This window comes from Dichomitus squalens (assembly GCF_000275845.1).
Source record: "Dichomitus squalens LYAD-421 SS1 unplaced genomic scaffold DICSQscaffold_1, whole genome shotgun sequence".
NCBI lineage: Eukaryota > Fungi > Basidiomycota > Agaricomycetes > Polyporales > Polyporaceae > Dichomitus > Dichomitus squalens.
The window spans coordinates 1,807,723-1,826,075 of record NW_006766883.1 but is presented as its reverse complement, the minus strand read 5'-3'; the positions used below and the strand labels follow the sequence as shown (position 1 = coordinate 1,826,075).

At 54.2% G+C, this 18,353-nt stretch overlaps 8 protein-coding genes across 8 annotated transcripts; 6 read left to right on the top strand and 2 right to left on the bottom strand.

Annotated features, from left to right (window-relative positions):
* Nucleotides 1-1,040: 1,040 nt before the first annotated feature.
* On the top strand, nucleotides 1,041-2,213 carry DICSQDRAFT_46046 (eukaryotic translation initiation factor 4E class I; the record flags this gene model as incomplete). Its single annotated transcript, XM_007359750.1, has 5 exons — nucleotides 1,041-1,250; nucleotides 1,341-1,531; nucleotides 1,585-1,648; nucleotides 1,703-1,816; nucleotides 1,881-2,213. The coding sequence occupies 5 exons, from the start codon at nucleotides 1,041-1,043 to the stop codon at nucleotides 2,211-2,213; spliced, it is 912 nt and encodes a 303-aa protein (XP_007359812.1).
* Nucleotides 2,214-2,603: 390 nt separating this feature from the next.
* DICSQDRAFT_164847 (uncharacterized protein) lies at nucleotides 2,604-4,231 on the top strand (the record flags this gene model as incomplete). Its single annotated transcript, XM_007360403.1, has 4 exons — nucleotides 2,604-2,785; nucleotides 2,837-2,979; nucleotides 3,041-3,372; nucleotides 3,422-4,231. The coding sequence occupies 4 exons, from the start codon at nucleotides 2,604-2,606 to the stop codon at nucleotides 4,229-4,231; spliced, it is 1,467 nt and encodes a 488-aa protein (XP_007360465.1).
* Nucleotides 4,232-4,248: 17 nt separating this feature from the next.
* DICSQDRAFT_36657 (uncharacterized protein) lies at nucleotides 4,249-4,437 on the top strand (the record flags this gene model as incomplete). The annotated part of the gene is made up of 1 exon (XM_007359698.1): nucleotides 4,249-4,437. A coding segment is annotated over one exon (189 nt), but the record flags the coding sequence as incomplete, so codon positions are not given.
* A 717-nt stretch (nucleotides 4,438-5,154) lies between these two features.
* DICSQDRAFT_142580 (uncharacterized protein) lies at nucleotides 5,155-6,923 on the top strand (the record flags this gene model as incomplete). The annotated part of the gene is made up of 5 exons (XM_007360402.1): nucleotides 5,155-5,295; nucleotides 5,349-5,954; nucleotides 6,007-6,158; nucleotides 6,223-6,719; nucleotides 6,790-6,923. The coding sequence occupies 5 exons, from the start codon at nucleotides 5,155-5,157 to the stop codon at nucleotides 6,921-6,923; spliced, it is 1,530 nt and encodes a 509-aa protein (XP_007360464.1).
* A 288-nt stretch (nucleotides 6,924-7,211) lies between these two features.
* Nucleotides 7,212-8,757, top strand: DICSQDRAFT_46842 (uncharacterized protein; the record flags this gene model as incomplete). Its single annotated transcript, XM_007359801.1, has 2 exons — nucleotides 7,212-7,409; nucleotides 7,468-8,757. 2 exons carry the CDS (start codon nucleotides 7,212-7,214, stop codon nucleotides 8,755-8,757), a joined length of 1,488 nt encoding a protein of 495 aa, XP_007359863.1.
* Nucleotides 8,758-9,225: 468 nt separating this feature from the next.
* Nucleotides 9,226-13,600, bottom strand: DICSQDRAFT_95998 (PAXNEB-domain-containing protein; the record flags this gene model as incomplete). Its single annotated transcript, XM_007360401.1, has 9 exons — nucleotides 13,501-13,600; nucleotides 12,215-13,432; nucleotides 11,682-12,157; nucleotides 11,301-11,633; nucleotides 11,166-11,223; nucleotides 10,370-11,113; nucleotides 10,016-10,301; nucleotides 9,786-9,957; nucleotides 9,226-9,713 (listed from the first exon to the last, which is right to left on the bottom strand). The coding sequence occupies exons 6-9, from the start codon at nucleotides 10,900-10,902 to the stop codon at nucleotides 9,226-9,228; spliced, it is 1,479 nt and encodes a 492-aa protein (XP_007360463.1). The 5' UTR covers nucleotides 10,903-11,113; nucleotides 11,166-11,223; nucleotides 11,301-11,633; nucleotides 11,682-12,157; nucleotides 12,215-13,432; nucleotides 13,501-13,600.
* A 2,206-nt stretch (nucleotides 13,601-15,806) lies between these two features.
* On the bottom strand, nucleotides 15,807-16,999 carry DICSQDRAFT_76301 (TPR-like protein). Its single transcript, XM_007360400.1, has 6 exons — nucleotides 16,872-16,999; nucleotides 16,488-16,814; nucleotides 16,393-16,429; nucleotides 16,235-16,333; nucleotides 16,016-16,174; nucleotides 15,807-15,961 (listed from the first exon to the last, which is right to left on the bottom strand). Exons 1-6 carry the CDS (start codon nucleotides 16,980-16,982, stop codon nucleotides 15,873-15,875), a joined length of 822 nt encoding a protein of 273 aa, XP_007360462.1. The 5' UTR covers nucleotides 16,983-16,999; the 3' UTR covers nucleotides 15,807-15,872.
* A 208-nt stretch (nucleotides 17,000-17,207) lies between these two features.
* Nucleotides 17,208-18,337, top strand: DICSQDRAFT_158603 (NAD(P)-binding protein; the record flags this gene model as incomplete). Its single annotated transcript, XM_007360399.1, has 6 exons — nucleotides 17,208-17,456; nucleotides 17,517-17,592; nucleotides 17,659-17,741; nucleotides 17,793-17,962; nucleotides 18,017-18,042; nucleotides 18,099-18,337. The coding sequence occupies 6 exons, from the start codon at nucleotides 17,208-17,210 to the stop codon at nucleotides 18,281-18,283; spliced, it is 789 nt and encodes a 262-aa protein (XP_007360461.1). The 3' UTR covers nucleotides 18,284-18,337.
* Nucleotides 18,338-18,353: the final 16 nt, after the last annotated feature.

Sequence of the window (18,353 nt, the reverse complement as noted above, 5' to 3'; positions counted from 1 at the left end):
CAGCGACGGCAGTCATTCTTGAGAGACGCGAGGCTCGCAAGATGAGTGATCGAGGGCCAACACCTATGAGGTCTGGCAGTGAGCTAGGATGGTTGAGCCATGTTGTGAGATGGATGGCCGTACCGAGATGTTATAGACATTGGTCGTGGACACCATCATGCCCAATAGACTCTTTCTGCAAGCGATTCAGAATCAGTGGGGCCTTCACGCTTAGTGCTCCGCAACGTCTCGCGTGTGCTATGATGGTTGTCCCTAGACTTATACACTGGGTGGGCTCTTCTTAGCACTTTTGAAGCATGGGTCAGATTTCTTTCATGCGGTAAACTGGTATGGGAGGTTGACTCTTTGAATTCTTGCCTACCGTAGTGTACGACAAAGGTTTTCTGAGACGCCTATTGGGGCGGTAAAGGCCATGTCCCACAGCCCCACAGCCCCACTGGTTCAAAGATCACCAAGATTTGGTCTGGTTCTGAACCGCTTGCAGAAAGAGTCTAATAGGCAAACGCATGTGTCCACGCGTTCTGTTGCATGCATTCTGTTGAGCAGCAACAAACCTTTCGCAGATGAGTGCTTCGTCATAAGCACTTAAGAACTGAGCAGTCGAGAAGCGAAGACTTGCGATTGCAAAGCGTTGCTCGGCGCCGACGGGGGAAGGTCGGGCGACAGTAACGCGGAGCGTCGGCGCGGAGGATGCCGTGGCAGTGGATGAGGCCAATTTTGTACAACTGATCAAGCAAGAAACTCCCACAAAGCACCCGTTATACGACGATCTCGCCCTCTTGCCGCCTTACCTACCGCAACCTTCAGCCCAGACTTCTGCTTGACGGACAGACTTTACATCGGCCTGTGTACTCGCTCATTTAGCCGACGACTCGTTCTTCGCCCCCACCGACGAATCCCTACGACGAACCCTGAGCTTCGTATCTCGTTCGAGCTGGTATCATCGATAGTAGAGGTCTTTCATCGAAGCCTAAGTCCCAAACAATCCCACCATCCACGCAAATCTACTCCGCAAACCTTTCCAGTCACCCCCTCGCACCATGGCTTCTGTTTCGAGCTTGCCCGGTCCCGCTCTCCAGGCTTCCAAAGCTGCGCTTTCGGCCGCGCTTGCAGAGAATGTGAAGGACTCCGAGAAGAAGGCGAACGGAGACGAGTCCCTCGAACCTGGAGAAATCCAGGAAGTTGACATGCAAGCGCAGGCGGAAAATATCCGTACCGTGTTCAACGACCCCACCAATTTCAACGTCAAGGTGAGTCCGCTTTCGTTGGTCATGCATGCGATCGTTTTCATTCCGGCTTATGCACCATCGTGTCCTTTTCTCACCAATCTTTGCTACTAGCATCCCCTTTATTCTCCTTGGACTCTTTGGTTCGACTCGCCTGCGACGAAGGGTCGCAATCTTCCTCAGACCCCAATGACTTCATTCCCGCAAACACCTGTCGCACAGACCCCGGGTGGCGTCGCGGCACAGGGCTGGATGGAAGATATCAAGCGGGTGATCACGTTCGATAGTGTGGAAGAGTTTTGGGGGTAAGTCGCAACTGCACGAATTGCTGGGTGTATCGAGCTAATCCGTATGACAGTCTCTATAATAACATCGTCCCGCCATCACAGTTGCCGCAAAAGGCGAATTACTATTTATTCAAGGTCAGGAATCTCGCCAAATTGTAGTTTCTGATACTCACTGACCGGTTGACGTAGGAGGGTATCATTCCTGCTTGGGAGGATGATGCCAACAAAAATGGCGGGAAGTGGAGCATCCAGCTTCCACGAGACAAGAACCGGAGTGTGGTCGACAAGATGTGGCTTTACACAGTGAGCGCTGCTCCAGCACACTTGTTGACCTCATGCAAGAGGCTAACGGACTTGCTATGATAAGATGCTCGCTGCGATCGGCGAGACCTTCGACCCGCTTTTGACGAGCTGTGAGGGCAGCGATTCACCTCAGTCACTGATTACCGGTGTAATCGTCTCGACGCGGCCCCAATTTTATCGTATCTCGATCTGGACGCGGACCGCGCCGACGCTGGCCGGCGGTGACGACGACAAGTTGCGTGAGAGGATCGAGGGAATCGGGCGACACTTCAAGACGCAGGTCTTGGGATATCCTGAGTCCCAGAGGCTCGCGGGTGCGCTGGCGACGGAGGTGGAGTTCTTGTCGCACAAGGACTCGGAGAAGAAGGGAAAGCAGGCGAAAAAGATCGTTGTTTGAACATCGTATGTATGGTATCGACTGGATCCGTCGTCGTGCTCGGAACGCTGCCGGGACGTGTAGCTGCTGTGCGCTTTCTCTGCTGGCTGTAATTTCCTACTTATCACATCCTATATGATACTCGCCTTTGAACCCTTTATCGGAGACTTCATCTACGTATACAGCACTTGCAATGCCGCCGCAGGGGAACGCAGTATCGTGCGCAGCGATCGGGGGTTGCCTTTGTGCGAGCCGTGCACAGAGCTGCGCACTGCGAGCGCTGCTGTGGCTGTAGCGCTAGAGGATGACGTATGGTCGTTGCGACAGTGCCACAGGCAGAAGCCATCGCATAGTACAAAAACCAAGACACCGCGCGACCATCCATCACCATCGCTCCCGTTCCTTACCACCATGCAAGGCCTTTTCTCATCGCTCGCAGACAAGGCCCAATCGGCACTCAACCAGACACCCCTTGGCCGCACGACCTCCAACCAGAGCACACAGGGCGGTCAATCCCCTGGCTCCAGTATCCTCAAATCACATGCGTTCGAAAGCATCCACCACCAACTTCGCAGCTTTCAGCAGCAATACTCGTAAGCATACAGTGCGATCGGGGTATGGTGTGTCTCATTACGGTTCTGCAGGAGCTCTGTGACCCCAGTACAAAAGATCATTACTACTCAGAAGGGTCTCGCGCTCGATTTCGATAGCGTGAGCCGCGATGCCCAGGCCCACAGCAAGGAGCTATACATGTGGGGCCAGACTGAGACCGAGGATCTCAAGGACGGTGAGTAAATGATTCGATCAACTACGTCTACGTTGTACCGACAGACTCTCTCGCTATCTAGTGAGCGACCGTTTGGCCTGGTTGGCTTACATTGAAGGCTCCCTGGCCGCTGCCCTCGCAAAGGAGATCGATGCCTCACGTGCCCCGATCAAGGCGTTACGCGATGCTGAGAATAGCATCAGTGGTAGGCGCAACATCCGTGCGAGCTTCGAGAACCAGATCGCTCGGATCGAGCACGATCAGCGCCATGGCATGGACCAGAAGCTTGCAGAGCTCAAGAGCCAGCTTCGCAAGGCGGAGGCTGACGATGAGCCGCTCGAGAAGGAGATTGAGTTGTTGAAGAGAAAGGCATTGAGAGAAAGTGAAACAGCCAAGTGGAACGCTGTTCGGGAGGTTGGTTGCAGTCATCGTTCTCATATGAAGATGCTAACGGTCTTCTCAGTATGCAGAGAAGCTCTCGCTGGTGGCCCAGGCTGCCACGGCGGCCATTCCAGCGCTCCCTGACATTCCTTCTTCAAAGGAGCGGCCCTACACCGGAGCGCAGCTCACCGCTTCAGTACGAGCCACCCTGCAGCAAGCGCTCGACCACTGGACAGTTGGTGACACTAAACTCAAGCTTCGGGATCCATCTGCGGCCGACCTCAACAGGTCAGATACCCGCAGCTTCGGCGTGACCCACGCCCAAGAGCTTGCTCGCATTAACTCTGCTGATCCTCATGCGAAGAGCAACATTCCAGTTACGCCGCCTGCTACCAGCGAACACCCCCCTCAAGCACCATCGCATAACGCAAACGCCCCCAACCCATCTTCCGTCCCCACTGCATCTCCTCAACCAACAGTGCCTCCGGTCGCCGCGGGTTCCGAGTCAAAGGCCACGCCACCTCCCACGACCTCGCCTCCCCTGAACCCTGCCAATCTCAACCAAACACCTGCGCCCATTCCCGCGAGAATTTCTCCTCCCTCTGTTGTGTCGCCAGACCCTGCCGAACCCGCTGTGAAGGTCCCGATTGTCACACCGACCGTTGCGGAAACGGGTGTTCCACAGTCAGCCGGCCCCGAGGGTCCCGGCCCCGCTAGTGGCTCTTTAAAGGACATAAAGCATTCTTCCCCCATTCTCAGCCCCATAAGCGGCACCGCCGTTGCGACGGGTGATCTCTCGGGATATGGCGGTGCAGCCGCAGGAGTCTTGCAGCCCGAGAGCGCGGAGGAAGAGAAACGGAGGCTCGAGCGCAGCAGCATAGGCGCCCCATGACTGATGGTGGCTGGGCAACCCGCCAATCGAGCAAAAAGCACAACTGCGATCGGCGGTCGCCTCAACATGAAGCCCCCATTGTCCCCTTCGGGGTGACATACGAAAAAATTGGAACGATACAGAGAAGATTAGCATGGCCCCTGCACAAGGATGACACGCTTTCCCGGAGTGGTAGACCTACGGGTCTCAATATTTTTTATGCGTTTCCGTTTTTCTTTGTCTTCACGTTGGGAGTCTCCATACGGGAATACTCCCGACGCCTCCGACGTTTGCAGCTCCCTATGCGGTCACTTCTTTACTGAAACAATCGTCATATACCACACTGGGATAGATACGTGTTACAGCACTATAGTACAAGGTCAAACAGGATACATTAGGGAGGCGTCCGTTCGGAAGACAGTCCGCGATCAAGGGAGCATGAGCAGCCACCTCGTCGACTTGACGACGGCATTCAAAACTCCTGGTAAGGAGGAAGCTCGGGATCAGCGTCGGGGTCGTTTCCAGGGCCAGGAGGACCACGCTTTGAGTCTGGGTTGGGGTTGGAGGGACCTCCAGCAAGGAGTCGTTCTCTTTCCTCCCTCTCGAGACGTCTCTTCTCCTCTTCTGCGCTTTCGTACGTAGGTTGCTCTGGGGAGGTCGCAGGAGCACTACCCCCTGCGCGAAGAAGGCGTTCGCGCTCCTCTGCGTTATACGCCGCCTTCAAGCTGCGCTCGGCCCTGCCACATCCAGCGATAGTCTCGGACTATGTGGTATCTCATTTGAACGATGGCACAATGCGGCAGGCCTGATTTTGCTATGTAATTTGACCACGCCTGCACGCCAGCTTTAGCTCATACTCTCCTCATGGACTGAGGCCTTGAAGTCTTTGTTATTACTACATCTGCCAGAGGTAGTACCGGTCAGGACCAGCGACGTGAAGCTTGATGTCCACAAACACTGCCCGCCCCAGGTTTTCTCCTTCGCCGTGTGTCATAGCAGACACTCGCGACAGGCTCGCGCTAGAATCGAGAAACAATGACTGGATGCCAATCATCCAATGTCCCGCCGACTTTCCCCCACAAGTGGTATATTTTTGCTAGATATTGATGAGCGTACAATGGCTGACGGAGACGGGAAGTTTGATGTCGCAGTATCACAGCTCATCCATCATCCAGAGTATAATTCTACTCTCATCCTGCGTTCCGAAACGCTTGTGGATACATCTTCGGACTTCCCGGCCTCTATACCCCATTTCGACGGCTTCCGTCCTGTGCGCAACATTCACAGGAGGTTGCTTCCCCGTAGGCCCGGACGAGACGCCGGTCTTGAGCAACATTGCACGCTTTATGCACCCACCAATGGAGATGACGACTCTCCCATCGTCCTCGCCTTGACACCTATCCCGGAGGCAGGCGCTGCCCTACCCTACTATCACCCTACCGTCCATCACCTCGCATTCCGTTACATCATTGCAGAGACTCCTCTCTTGCGAATAGAGATCGTTCCACTCGCTGGCACGCCGACGGATTTCAACTCACGAATCTACCGCACGTGTCTGGCGTTATTGGATACACTGCATAGGTATGGCTGGGGTGCGGTCACCAATTACAAGAAACGAGTCCTTCACGATTGTGTCATTCCTCGAGAAGAGTATCAAGACCTCTATCTGGTCATGCGAGAACGGCATAGGCATCTTGTCAATACGTGGCAAGAAGTCACTGACCCTTTGAAGCACGTCTTCGAGGTGCGTCTGACCAAACTCTATCGGTCTGATGTGATACCAATCTACGGCACAGGACATCGGTATTGCCACATTCCTCGTATTGCTCTGGAAGCATACATTCGGCAGTCAGAGTTATGCCTGTACCAGTAGTAATGCTTCCGAGGATCCCGAAAGTGAACCTTGGAGAAGTTGGCCTCGTCCACCGGCCGGGTTCCTTGACCTTGGGTACGAACATAATGGTTCACACGGCTCCTATCAATATCCACTGATCCTGTTGACGTCGTTCAAGTTGTGGCAATGGGCTGCTTACCCACATCCTCACCACAGAAGGCTACGACGGGCACGGCATTGACGTTCGAGCTCGCACGTCCTGGTCCCATTACCCGGAAAGTACTCAGGCGCGACTGCACGTTGAATCCCTGGATCCTTCTGGACCTATTGTGGAGCACCCTTTCCTACGGCATGGAGTGTTCATCATCGCGAACCATGCCGACGAACTCACGCCGTGGACGCCAGTTCTATCGACGTTGGTCTCCGCTTCCGGATACCTGTCCATTCCGTGTTGCACCTGGGCATTCGATGCGAAATATGAGCGGACGAACACTCCCGACTATCCAACGCCCAACGACAACTTCATAGACGGCCTGAATCTAGGAGGCGATGGGAGCAATGCAAGCTCGTACTCAAGGTATAGGATATGGCTTGCGTCGCTCAGCTTGCATTGCGGATGGCAAGTCGAGTGCGAAGCGCTTCGAATTCCAAGCACAAGAAACTGGGCTATCATCGGTGCGTCCATCGTGTACTTCCTCTCGTTGCGTGAGTCACCTCGTCAGTGGACTGACCTCCGTGTTTCCAGGGAGGAGGCGGACGACGCAGGATACAGAGGAGCTTGAGGAAATTCGGAGAAGAGTCGAAGACATCGTCGTCCACGTGCGTGAGAGGGGTCTCTTCAAAACGAGGACGCCGGAAGGAAAAGCAAAGGACCATTAGTGTGTTTTGTGTATCTAGATGTCCTGTACATCGGGGTGTTCTTGTGCCCGTGTGGTGACTGCGTAAATAACATTGGATTGAGCGCTATGTGCCGGTGTAATGCAGTAATTCGGGCGCTTTGGCCGACGGCCACTTGAACTGAACCAGTCCCAGACCTAGGCCTGCTGCCTGCCTCCTGCCCGAGCCTCGCTGCATGCCTCGCGCACTTATGTGACCCTCCTCGAGGCCTCATCTTTTCCTGTCTTTTGCTTTCTTTCAGCCTCCTTATCTGTCTGCATATGTCCGATTATGTTGCATAATCTTCCCGATGAACTGTGGTTGGAGATCTTCGACATGGCTGTCGACGACTCCAGCCTCTTTGAACCCACTCTTCCCACCGCATTCTCCGAGGCCTCTTGGTTCAAGTCGTTGTACGGAGACTGGTCACTGCGGACTGCTCAGGAGGAGGTGAACAGCGCTCAAAGGAAGAGCTATGCTACCAAGAAAGTACGTCGCTTCCCGTGTGGTCAAAGTTGGGCTTCCGACCAAGGTCTGTGTGCAATAGGCAATCATGAACACCTGCAGAAATTGGCGGCGACTGGGCTACGAATTCTACCACCGGTTCCTATTCTTCAGCAACCCTCGTAACATACAGCGTCTGTGTGCGCTTATGGATACCACTAAGGACCTGGGGAAGTGGACGAGGCGTCTGCACGTTACTCGTTACTTTGCCACCGGTGGTGCTTCCTCGGAGACAATACAGAATTCCCTCGTGGCCGTCATCCGGCACTGTCCCAAACTCGAGACATTCATCACGAATTGGCCTCTGTCCATCTCCTTTTCCGCCATTGCCAATGCGCTGTGCACCTATTCGGTCGAGACCCTGCGCGTGCTCCAGATCAATATCCCCACTCTGTCCCTGCCGAAGCTTATATACATGCTGCAATGCCTTCCTAAGCTCGAGGTCCTGCACGTAGAATTCGAAGGCGCGCCGCCAGAGTACCTTCCTCTTGGCGCTGCGGGGGATCTCGAGCTCAACCTTCCCTGTCTGCAACATCTGGCCATCCGAGGACCATTTCAAGACTTCGTCGAGCAAGCCATCGCATGGCGATTGCCCTCGCTAAGGCTTCTCAGCCTCGACTTCATCAACTATCGCGAAGACTTTCCGGACATCATCGAGTTCCTGACAGAGCACGGTCAGGAGCTCACCTTCCTCGATCTCAACTGCATCCCCCCGCTCGAGGTCTCATCTATCCTCGACCTTTGTCCCATGCTCGAGACTTTCACGTTCAATCCCGACTGGCGTCTTGGCGGTTGGGAGCATCACCCTTTCCTCGAGTCCCACCTTGTCAATCAGCCTCACGCGAACATCAAGACGATCGGCTTGCACCACCTCATGTACGCATTTGGCGTCGGCTACGCCGCCACGTATAACAAGGTCGACCCGTTCGTCACCCAGTCGATCCGGCGGCAGAACGACGTCAACTTCGCCGCGCTGAACAAGCGCAACTTCCCGCGTCTCGAGCGCATACGGGTACTCAACCCCACTCTCCTCACGGACTTGGAGAAGAACAACGGCCCGAGCCAGGCGTGTTTCGAGAGGTGGGAGCGGTGGTCGAGGCAGTGCCAGAAGAATAATGTCAGGCTCGAAGATTGCACAGGGGCCCCCTTAGGCACTCTCCCTGAGGTCGACGAGGAAGAGGAGGACGACGAGAGTGCCGTGGGAGAGGGAGAGTTGCACCTGTCTACGTTGCGGGAGCTGCTGTTGGAATGCAGGAAGATGAATGCCGAGCGAGAGCAGGAAACCTTCTCTCCTGCGTTGCATATGATTTACGCAGGAGCTACGCAGGGATAACGGCACATGCATGTAAGGACACCATACTTGTAGAACTATCTCTCCATTGACGGGTTAATTACAGCGTGTTCTCCATGTTTGTGCCGGCCGTACTCATCCTCGCGGTTTATCTCATCTCCGCACGTCCTCCACGACATAACACGATCTGTCACGACCCTGACATCGCTTCCACTCAAGTTTTCGAACCATGTTGTCCTACTGCTCTCGCGTTTTCCCACCTCCTATCACCCAGCGATACCTACGCATTTGGTTCCGATACGCTCTCCTACTACCCGCAACTCCTCGGCCTCGCTAGGCTGCTACAGGCCTTGTCAGCCTCCTCCAGGTGGGAATTAGAATTGCTCTACGAACACACTATTGGGCTCACGTTCGCGTGCGTTCACCGTTTTGCATCAGTCATCAATCTATTGCTACACATACGGACATGTACATAGGGCTACATTGATAGAGTCTATGACAATATATGCGCTAGAAATCGTACAAATCTGGTCGCTCTGATGTGAATGCTACCTTTTTCTTGACCTTCGCTTTTTTGAAGGCGCTCTCCGGTTTGGCCGGTGGAAGATCTGGCTGTGATTCCGGGACGCTGGGTGCCATATGCACCTGTTCCAACTGTACCTGTACAGCGGCTACGGAAGCACCTCCAGGAAGCGGGATGGTCGATGGCTGATGCAAATGATCATGGTCGTGTCCCGTCCCTGCCTCCATCGCGAAAGCACTCGAAGACGGCGTGGTGCGCCGCTCGCTCACGCCTCCTTCGACATCGAGATGAAGCGTTTCGAAGATCAGTCGTTTACGCATGCACTTGAATGCCAGATTGTTCTCCCCCGACGACGTCAGCCCGCGCAGGGTCGAGAACTTGTCGCTCGGCGGAAGTAAGGTATGCGGCGCGGGGAGAGAGTGTATGTGCACAAGACCATGATGTGATGAGAACATGGCCGAAAGAGAGGGATTCGCTACCGAATGTATACATTAGTACAGGTAGCTATAGGGGGGTCGAGGCAAGATGCCGTGTGTGAAAGACGAACCGGTGAACGCTGCGAGCGTGATTGACGCGTCCGTGAGCCATCCTAGCTTCTGGACCCAGCCAGGGCCACCATACGTCTCTTGACACAAATGGGGTGACACGCTCATCGCGGCGCATGCGCGAGGATGGCGGCGCAGGAGCGCACGAAGGGAGTGCAAGAAATAGCAGACGTCCTAACGCATACGCTTAATTTGCACGTCTACAGGGGAAGCGGAGAACAGGGGTGCGCACCTGAGGGGACAGGTCGCCCCATTCATAAGAGCCTAATGCGGGGATGCATATTCTTGTCACGATCGCATGCGTGGCTAATGCGGAAGCGGAGGGGGAGTCAGACTCTGCTTTGGCCAAGATCTCCGCGACGCATCGTAGGACCCTGCGGCAGGAAGACTCGTCTTCTGAAAATGAACTCTCGTCGGGCCTTACGTCCAGGTAGCGGCCCTCGCTGAGCGCGGAATTAATTGTGGACTCCGGGACCCGAGACGTCAAGTCAAATCTGCGGCAATAGTCATCCGCAGACCTGTTGGAGGGGAAGCATGCTCACTTCTCGCGCACAGTAGATCAGAAACCAGTCGTAGTGTGACGTACTGGTCAGGCGACTGCACTGTCGTTTGGAACTGTTTCATTTGCTCGTACCTCCAAGCGATCTTGATTTTCGTGTCGTGTTCTGATGCTTTCTCGTCTTCCTCATCCTCTGCTGCGGTTGGTGGCGCGGGCGTGGGGGAATTGGATTGTGCGGACGCGGCCCCGCTGCTCCCTGGCATCCACATACACTCGGAAAGAAACGCGTCCGGCCGCGCATCCACAACGCAGATGCGCTGCCCGCATGCGAGCCCTTGAGACGCAAAGTACTTGAGGACAAGTTCGCCGTATGCTGAGTGCGCATCGGGTGCGAGGACAAGCAGGGAGCAAGAAAGGGGAAGCCCGCCGCCAAGGATGTCGTCGAGGGAAGGGATTCCGGTCGAGGTTATGGTCGTCGCAGGCGATCCAGGAGATGGTCGGGTTCCAATCGGTGGCGGTGGCTGTTTGGAGGTCGTTCGCCGCTTGAAGGCGGACATCGCGCTGGTTGCGGGTGAGACTTCGTAGTGAAAGTGGGCCAAGGTAGCGCTATGTAGCGCCATACACAGATTGTCGGGGCAAGCGCGAACACACGCGTTGGGCCTTTCTCAGCGCCATGACCTCTGCTGCGAACTCTCGACTGTTCTAATATACGACCGTGATATTGAATATGGCTGCTCGATCATGGATAGCAGAGGCTTGGAGGTCTCTTCGTCGGGTGGTTAAGAGTCGTCAATTCTGGTGCTCCGACCTGCCCTATAGGAGTCTCCAGGTCTGTCTTTTTGTGGCCTTGTTCTCTGAAGAATGCTCAAAGTCTTCCTCAGGTGGCCAATATTGGTTGTATATTGCATCTGTTCGGCGACCATATCGCGACAATTTCTCATGTGAGTGGCCAATTCTCCGTTATCCCATGCCCTCTCGGGAACGCTGAGCGAATCTCGGTATTCGTGACCTGTGTCAGGTGGCAGGACCATCTATGCTTCCCACTATGGCTATTGAGGGAGAGCTCGCATTGGATTGGAAGTGGATTGATGTCAACCGCCTCAGTAGAGGGGATCTCGTCACATTCATTTCCCCACTCGACCCTGGACGTACAGTCTGCAAGCGTATCACGGGTCTACCTGGAGATGTCGTATGTGTGGATCCTACAGGGCTAGCTGCGCCTTCGACAGAGCACGTAGTGGTACCTAAGAATCACATATGGGTTACTGGGGACAACCTGGCGTACTCAAGAGACTCCCGCGTATACGGACCGGTACCCCTAGGGCTGGTGAAAGGGAGGCTGATTGCAAAGGTGCGCTCTCTATGGCGAAACCAGCTACTCATGCTAAGTTGGAATCAGGTTTGGCCGTTGAGCAAATCTGGAGTGTTCCCCAACACATTCGACTTCATCAGCTGACATCGACACTATAATGGCGGGACACTTCGTACCATACTAAGCATTATAATATCAAGTGAATTTCGGCTTGTTACAGTCCATGACCCATACTACGACAGCAGAGATGAGCGAGTAGCCTAGTCCTCGTACGTATCGCCTATCTCCTCTTCAGCTGTTTCTTCGTCACCCAGATCATCATCCTCTACAGCTTCACCATCTATTGATAGTAGTGGTGACGGTCCCATCCTCCAGAACTTGAACTTCCTCTCGGCTGCGCCCACGGAGACCGGTTAGGTCAACCCCGACGCGTTCCAACGACGGGACAGCCAGAAGAAATGACCTTGCAAAATCAACGAGGTCGAGCTGCTGTAGATATTCTTCTGCGAGACACGTGGCCAGCGTCGAAGGGGTGTACACGTCGAGTCTTATCTCTGGGATAGCTGAGCACTGGAAGGTTAATTCAAGTGACCGTAAGCCGTGCAGCGTCCCGAGCGCACCTCGGAGCGCACCCTGCATTGTCGGCTATCAGCACGCGTTCGACGACGGCTTGAGCCCGCCATGAATCGACAAACCATAGCCGCCCCCAGGTCCATATCCTTCTCCTCCTGCGCGAACTCTATGTGTAAGGACAGATTTCGCAGTCGCGACCCAGCCTGCGAGCGAAACAGATCCGGAAGCGCCGATGCCTCCACTCCAATCCCATGCCGAGGAATTCGCAAGTAGAGCTTCGAAGGACGGACGTCGTTCAGAAAGTCGTGCAGCATGGCGAACGTCTGCTGCGGGTCCATGAACACTTGTACGTCGTTGATTTGGCAAGCCAGCCCGCTGACGTATAAGTCGAAGAAACGTCCCGACGCTGCCTCGAGCTCCCTCCATGTGCTGTAGGCGGAAAATTCCTGGCGGTGCTGCTGATGGAGCGCTATGACCTCATCCGTGTCAAGATCGTCGTGATCGACCATAACTTCGTAGGTGAGGCGACGAAGGTGGGGAAATGCGTAGGCAAAGGGGGCGATGGCAAGCTGAGAGCACCATCCAAGCTTGAGAGAGCGCATTTGCGAGAACTGTTGGGGATAGCGGGAACGGGGGAGGGGCTCGTCAAAGAAGGATACGTCAAGCCGCTCCAGGGTGTTTCTGGAGTCCTCCAGGACAAAGAGAGGATGTAGCTGGGAGGCCAGAGCTTTCCAGCGGGAGGGACTGTAGGCTAGTCTTACGTCGGTGAGCTTGCGCATTCCTTTGATGATCTTGCAGGTCATGGGACCAGCGGATCTGAAATTTACGACCTTGACGGATGGAAGAGTGCTCAGGGCGGAAGATAGACCTGGTATGGCCGTTAACAGCATTTCTGCGGGATCGAGAGCAAGCGTATGGAGTAGAGGGAAATCATGATGGCAGAATAGAGCAACGAGGGAGCGCGCGATGCCAGTGTCCATTTCAACTGTTTGGTGAACAGGGCCTTCTTCATTGTCATCCTCTTCCTCGATGAGGAGGTGAAATTGGCCCAGGTAGCGGCAGCGGGTGCCGTCTTCTGCGAGGATGAACCGGAGAAAAGCCGGGATTTGCTCCAAACCGCCGAACGCAGCGCCACTAGCGAGAAGTACCTTCGGGCCTTCATGATAAAATACACGACACGTTTGCATCATCGATGGGATCGTTTTCAACGATGTAAAAGAGAGGATGTTCACCAGGATATCGTCATTGAGAGTGTGAGAGCGCATCTAGAGAATTTCGACAAACGGCATGAGCTAGCCAGCCTATTTGATTGGATTTAGTACAGATAACACACCAGGCTTCGTCGGTACGCTTATATTGACATGAGTGTACAAAGCAACGCGCGTTGTTGAATTAGACGCTGATGGAGAGATGATCTCTTGCGCTATGTCGCCAATTAACTCAGCCCGAGGACCGTGATACACTGGGAGTCACTGAGAGTTCGTTGGCTTACAGGGAACTACGGTCGGACCTGCCACCACCGTCCAACCTGCCACCTGCCTCATTAGGCCTCGAGACGCTCTTGCACACCACCGTCTCTGGGACATGGCAAGCGTCATGACAGGCGCCTGAAGGCCTAATCAGGCAGGTGGCAGGTTGGACGGTGGTGGCAGGTCCGACCGTAAGTAGTTCCCTGTATTCCTTCTCGATATCTTATTAAAATCTACAGCTCTCGGCTAAGGATCACAAAACAGGATGACGATGATGGGGCGTATGCGACAGTTCTCGCCTAGTCTTCTTCGGAACCATCTTCAGAGTCCATGTCAACATCGTGCATACTGACCATATTTGGCACCTCTTTATTGACAACAACGATTTCCCCGCCCTTCAACGCATTGAAGGGCTTGTTCTCGCGCGTACGATGGCCGCCTATTTCGAGTCGGATCATCTCTAACGGTGAGATGGTGTCGAGGAACGTTTTGGCTAGACCTCCAACGTCGGCACCCTCCAGGAACTGTTCAACGAAGCATAAGGGTGCCGCACAGGGCTCATCCGTATATTCGGGATCCCTCACTGGTATGTCGAAACACCAAAGATAGAGCTTGAGAAGCCGAATGGGGGTCGTAGAGAGCGCCGCACGAAGGCATGCCTAGTGTGTCCCGTCGTCAGTGAACACATGATCGAGAACGAGACGTGTCGGCAGAGACTAACCAGCCCTGCTTCCAGGTCTATATCCCTGTCCTCCGGAGAGAACTCAATGTGCAAGTCCAGCGCGGTCAGCTGCGCTCCGTCTTCGCAACGCAGCAAGGCCGGGAGTGCAGTGTCCTCCTTTAGAACTCCAGGCTGTGGCGTCCTCAGGTAGAGCGTCGAGGGACGCGCGTTGCTAAGGAGCTGTCCGAGCATCGTATACGACGTGAACGATTCCATGAACACGGTGAGATCCTGGACTTCGCACGAGAGCCCGCTCAGGTAAAGTTCGTTGAGACCACCCATGGCGGATTCGAGCTTCCATGCACCGAGGCACTGCTGCTCCTTGCGATTCTCGTCGTGAACAGTCACTGAATTCTGTTCGATAAAGGGAGAGACGCCCAAAAATTCCGGTAAGTCGAGGGGACGCAGCTTGGGGAACGCGTAGATGTAAGGAGCAAGTAAAGGGTATGACTAGTTGGAGACCCTGAGGGAATGCACCTGCGAAAACGGTCCGGGGTACAAGTGTGGTAGAATTACTCCTTCATACGCGGACACTTCAAGAGTCGCGAGCGTGTGTCGGGAACTGGCTAAGACGAAGAGGGGGTGCATGTCTGTCATGGAAAGCGATGTGCGGTCGTCGTATATGTCGTAGCCCAAGTACGCACGGACAAGCCTGGCCATCCCTTGGATCATGTTGCACGCCAGGCAAGCGCATGAACCGAGGTCGACGATCTCAACAGCGGGTAAGGTGCTGAGAGCTACCCCCAAATTGGGTACTATCGGGTAATACCGAAAGCAGGTCTTCAGATCGATTCAAGATGAGGGTCCGCAAGGATGGATAGGCGAAGGAGAAGCGGGCGGAACCAAGGTAACGACAGCGGGTTCCATCTTCAGCAAGGATGGACCTCAAGAAGACAGGGATCTGGTGTTCGCTGTTAAGGGTGACGCCATCTGCCAGAAGAACTTTGGGGCCTTCATGGTAGAAGAGACGAGAGGACAGCATCAATGTTACGATCGTGTCCGGCGACGCAACGGACGTGACGGTTGCCAAGATGTCGACATTCAAGCGGGGGAGATGTATTATGAGCTTCTTCACGGTGCTATGATGGAAGGTGAAAAACTTTGAGACTCCACGACACCATGGCCTGCACTTACTGAGATGGCAGTCGTAATAGCACCAACAAGCCGTAGCCAAGTATAGTGGATTGATATAGATGTAGATGGTACCGAGAAATACGTTGCCGCTTTCAGGCTCTGTTGGCGTGGGGCAGTAGTTAGATATGTTGTCATTTCGTGCAAGGCGAGAGGTCGTTGTTTTCATAAAGCAAAGTGCTGAACTTCACGGCCATCGTGGCGGAAAATACGCGCCCGACACGCGGTTAGGCGCATTAGGCGCCGATCGAGAAGCACTGAAGTCTGACAGCCTCCTACATATGTACTGTGTGCACTCTAAGTTGCATGAGTAACTCTGAGAATATAGGATATGTGGAATATGCGTAGTAAGACAAGTTGGATGTGACCTGCTGCTTCGTCTCGTCATCTAGGATCCTGCACAAAATTCATCGAGTATCCCCCTTGACCATTGGGAACAAACTGGAAGTTGTCAGTCGATAGACCGAAGTTCCCTACGTGCCGCTTGATGAGAACAACAACCAACGGAAATCATTGAGATCTCCCACCTAAGAGGCTGTTGCCAAGACCTTTCAACTTGTCGAGCATCTCAGCGGTCTCGCGTTTCTGAGCAGCCTCCACCCGCGGTGCCAGGGCTGCCAATGTTCGGCGGATGCCTGCGACTTCGGGAGATGTGCGGGGAAGTAAATCAAGGAGGGTCTTGTAATCTGGGGTTGCAATTTCCCTCATTCTAAAGCAAATCGCGAGATACTAGACGACACACGGACCTTCCTGCGCACTTGCGAGGGAAGACCAGGAGTTAATCTGCTCGTTCGCTGCGGCTCGCCTCTGTAGTGCTTTGATGTATTTCGGATCATCTTGCAGAGCTGCACCGATGTCCACGATAAGCAGGCGACTACGTATAGGAGTATGATAACCTGCTCACCTTCTGTGCACGCATTCACGACTTCTTTAGGTTCGCCCTGCACCGTCGCATAAAGTTGAGATGACACAGAACTTAGGACTACGTGATCATCTTACGAGCTTGGTATAGCATGCGCCAATGTTAGCATTCAGGACTGCTCGGGCCTTCGCACATTCACCATCGAGCTCGGATGGAGGTTGCTGCTGCTGGGCCTCGAGCTCTGCCTCTTGTGTCACTTTATCGTCGGTATCGCTTTGTGGACGTAGCGTCTCGGCATCAGCATCTTCCAGGTCATCCTCTGTTGTCGCTGTCCTCTGCGGTTGAGGTCGCCTAGGAAGGTGACCCAGTGCAGAGCGGTAAGCTGCGAGGGCTTCATCCCAACGCTTGGCACGAAAGTGATCGTTGCCTTCTTGCTTAAGCCCTTCCGCAGACATCAACGCTTTCTACACAGTGGTTCTAAGCCTCCACGTTGAGGTCCAGGTGAGAGACTGCTTACTCACGCGGAGATCGCGTGGGTCATGTTCGTCGAGGACATCGGGCTGATATCCCCTGGTGTGCATATGTTCTGGCCACGCGTCGTCGGATGTTTGTGTTTCTGACGTGGCTGCCATTAATTGTAGAGCAACTCGACGGAGTAAAGAGTGGATGAGCTGACTGAAGCGGCCTCCGGATGAGAACTGAAGGCAAAACGCGCGCGCGCATATGGAACTGCTGGCGCTTGACGTCATCATACGCGACTTCTTCATTGTGCATACATATACAAGTCGGTACGCATCCAGTCCCTTGCACAACTCTCAACGATATTCCCTCGTGTTCTCACTTCGACCCTTATTGCCATGCCAGGTGTCAAAGACGCGAAAAGTGTCCTCGTCATCGGTGCCACCGCCGGCATCGGTCGTGCTCTTGCTCTTGCCATTCATAACCTCGAGACCAAGCCTACCGTCATCGTCTCCGGTCGTCGCCAGGAGCGCCTTGATGAGATTGCCACGCAGGGTGAAAGGATACGGACCGCTCGCGTTGACCTCAACACGCACCATGATAACCTAAAGGCGTTTGTCGAGGACATCCTGTCCAACTATCCTGATGTAAGGCCTTCCTAATTCCCTCGAACTTGGGTCCATGCTCACTCTTTGACCACATGACAGCTAGACACAATCCTGCTGTCGTCGGGCATCCAGCATATCTTCGATTTCAACAAGCCCGAAACGATAGACTTCAAGGGTCAGTTGAGCTAGTCTTGTTTGAACATTGCATTTTGTTCTAACGGTATCCTTTACATTGACCCAGTCCTCGAGGCTGAGTTGAACACGAACTACCTCTCGATTATCAAGACGATTATCCTTTTCCTGCCCCACTTCCTTAAGCGCAGCGTGCGTCTGCCTCTAAGTCGTCTCATGCAACCATCTCTGACCTCATGACAGTCCGAGGGCAAGCCGTCTTTCATAATCCCTATCACTTCTGCACTTGCTTCGGCTCCGAAGCCCGACGTACCTAACTACTGTGCGACGAAGGCTGCGCTGCACAGTTTTGACATCTCGCTGCGTGCCCAGCTGAAGGGAACTAACGTCCATGTGCTGGAAATCTTTCCACCGTACGTCCGCTGTCTTTGATTGACGTTATCTGTGATTCACTCGGTCAATTCTAGGCTGGTCGAATCCGAGCTGCATGATCGTGCGTATAACACTGGTTGACTGGTTGCTGCTGAAGATCTGACCTAGCTTTCATAGACCAAGGCACGACACCGGCCCTGTCAAAGCACTGGATGCCCCTCGACGAGTACACCAAGCACACGTTGGAAGGCCTCATCCGTGGCGACCCAGACGTTACGGCGGGCTTCTCCGTTGGTGTTTTCGAGAAGTGGGAGAAAGGCAAGCGCGAGCAGGTTGAGCAGGCTACATTCCCGTCCAAGTGAGATCGGTATGATATGGATTGTCGCAGTACATGCCTGGGGATTGTGTACAATAGCAAATCACGAGGAGATG

What these genes read in the sequence shown, in the direction of transcription:
- DICSQDRAFT_76301 (XM_007360400.1), bottom strand. Translation starts at nt 16,982, where the DNA reads ATGGCAGCCACGTCAGAAACACAAACATCCGACGACGCGTGGCCAGAA. An exon ending in GCGCATGCTATACCAAGCTC is followed by an intron (nt 16,430 to 16,487) that starts GTAAGATGATCA and finishes GCGACGGTGCAG; the next exon opens with GGCGAACCTAAAGAAGTCGT. An exon ending in CGTGAATGCGTGCACAGAAG is followed by an intron (nt 16,334 to 16,392) that starts GTGAGCAGGTTA and finishes ACATCGGTGCAG; the next exon opens with CTCTGCAAGATGATCCGAAA.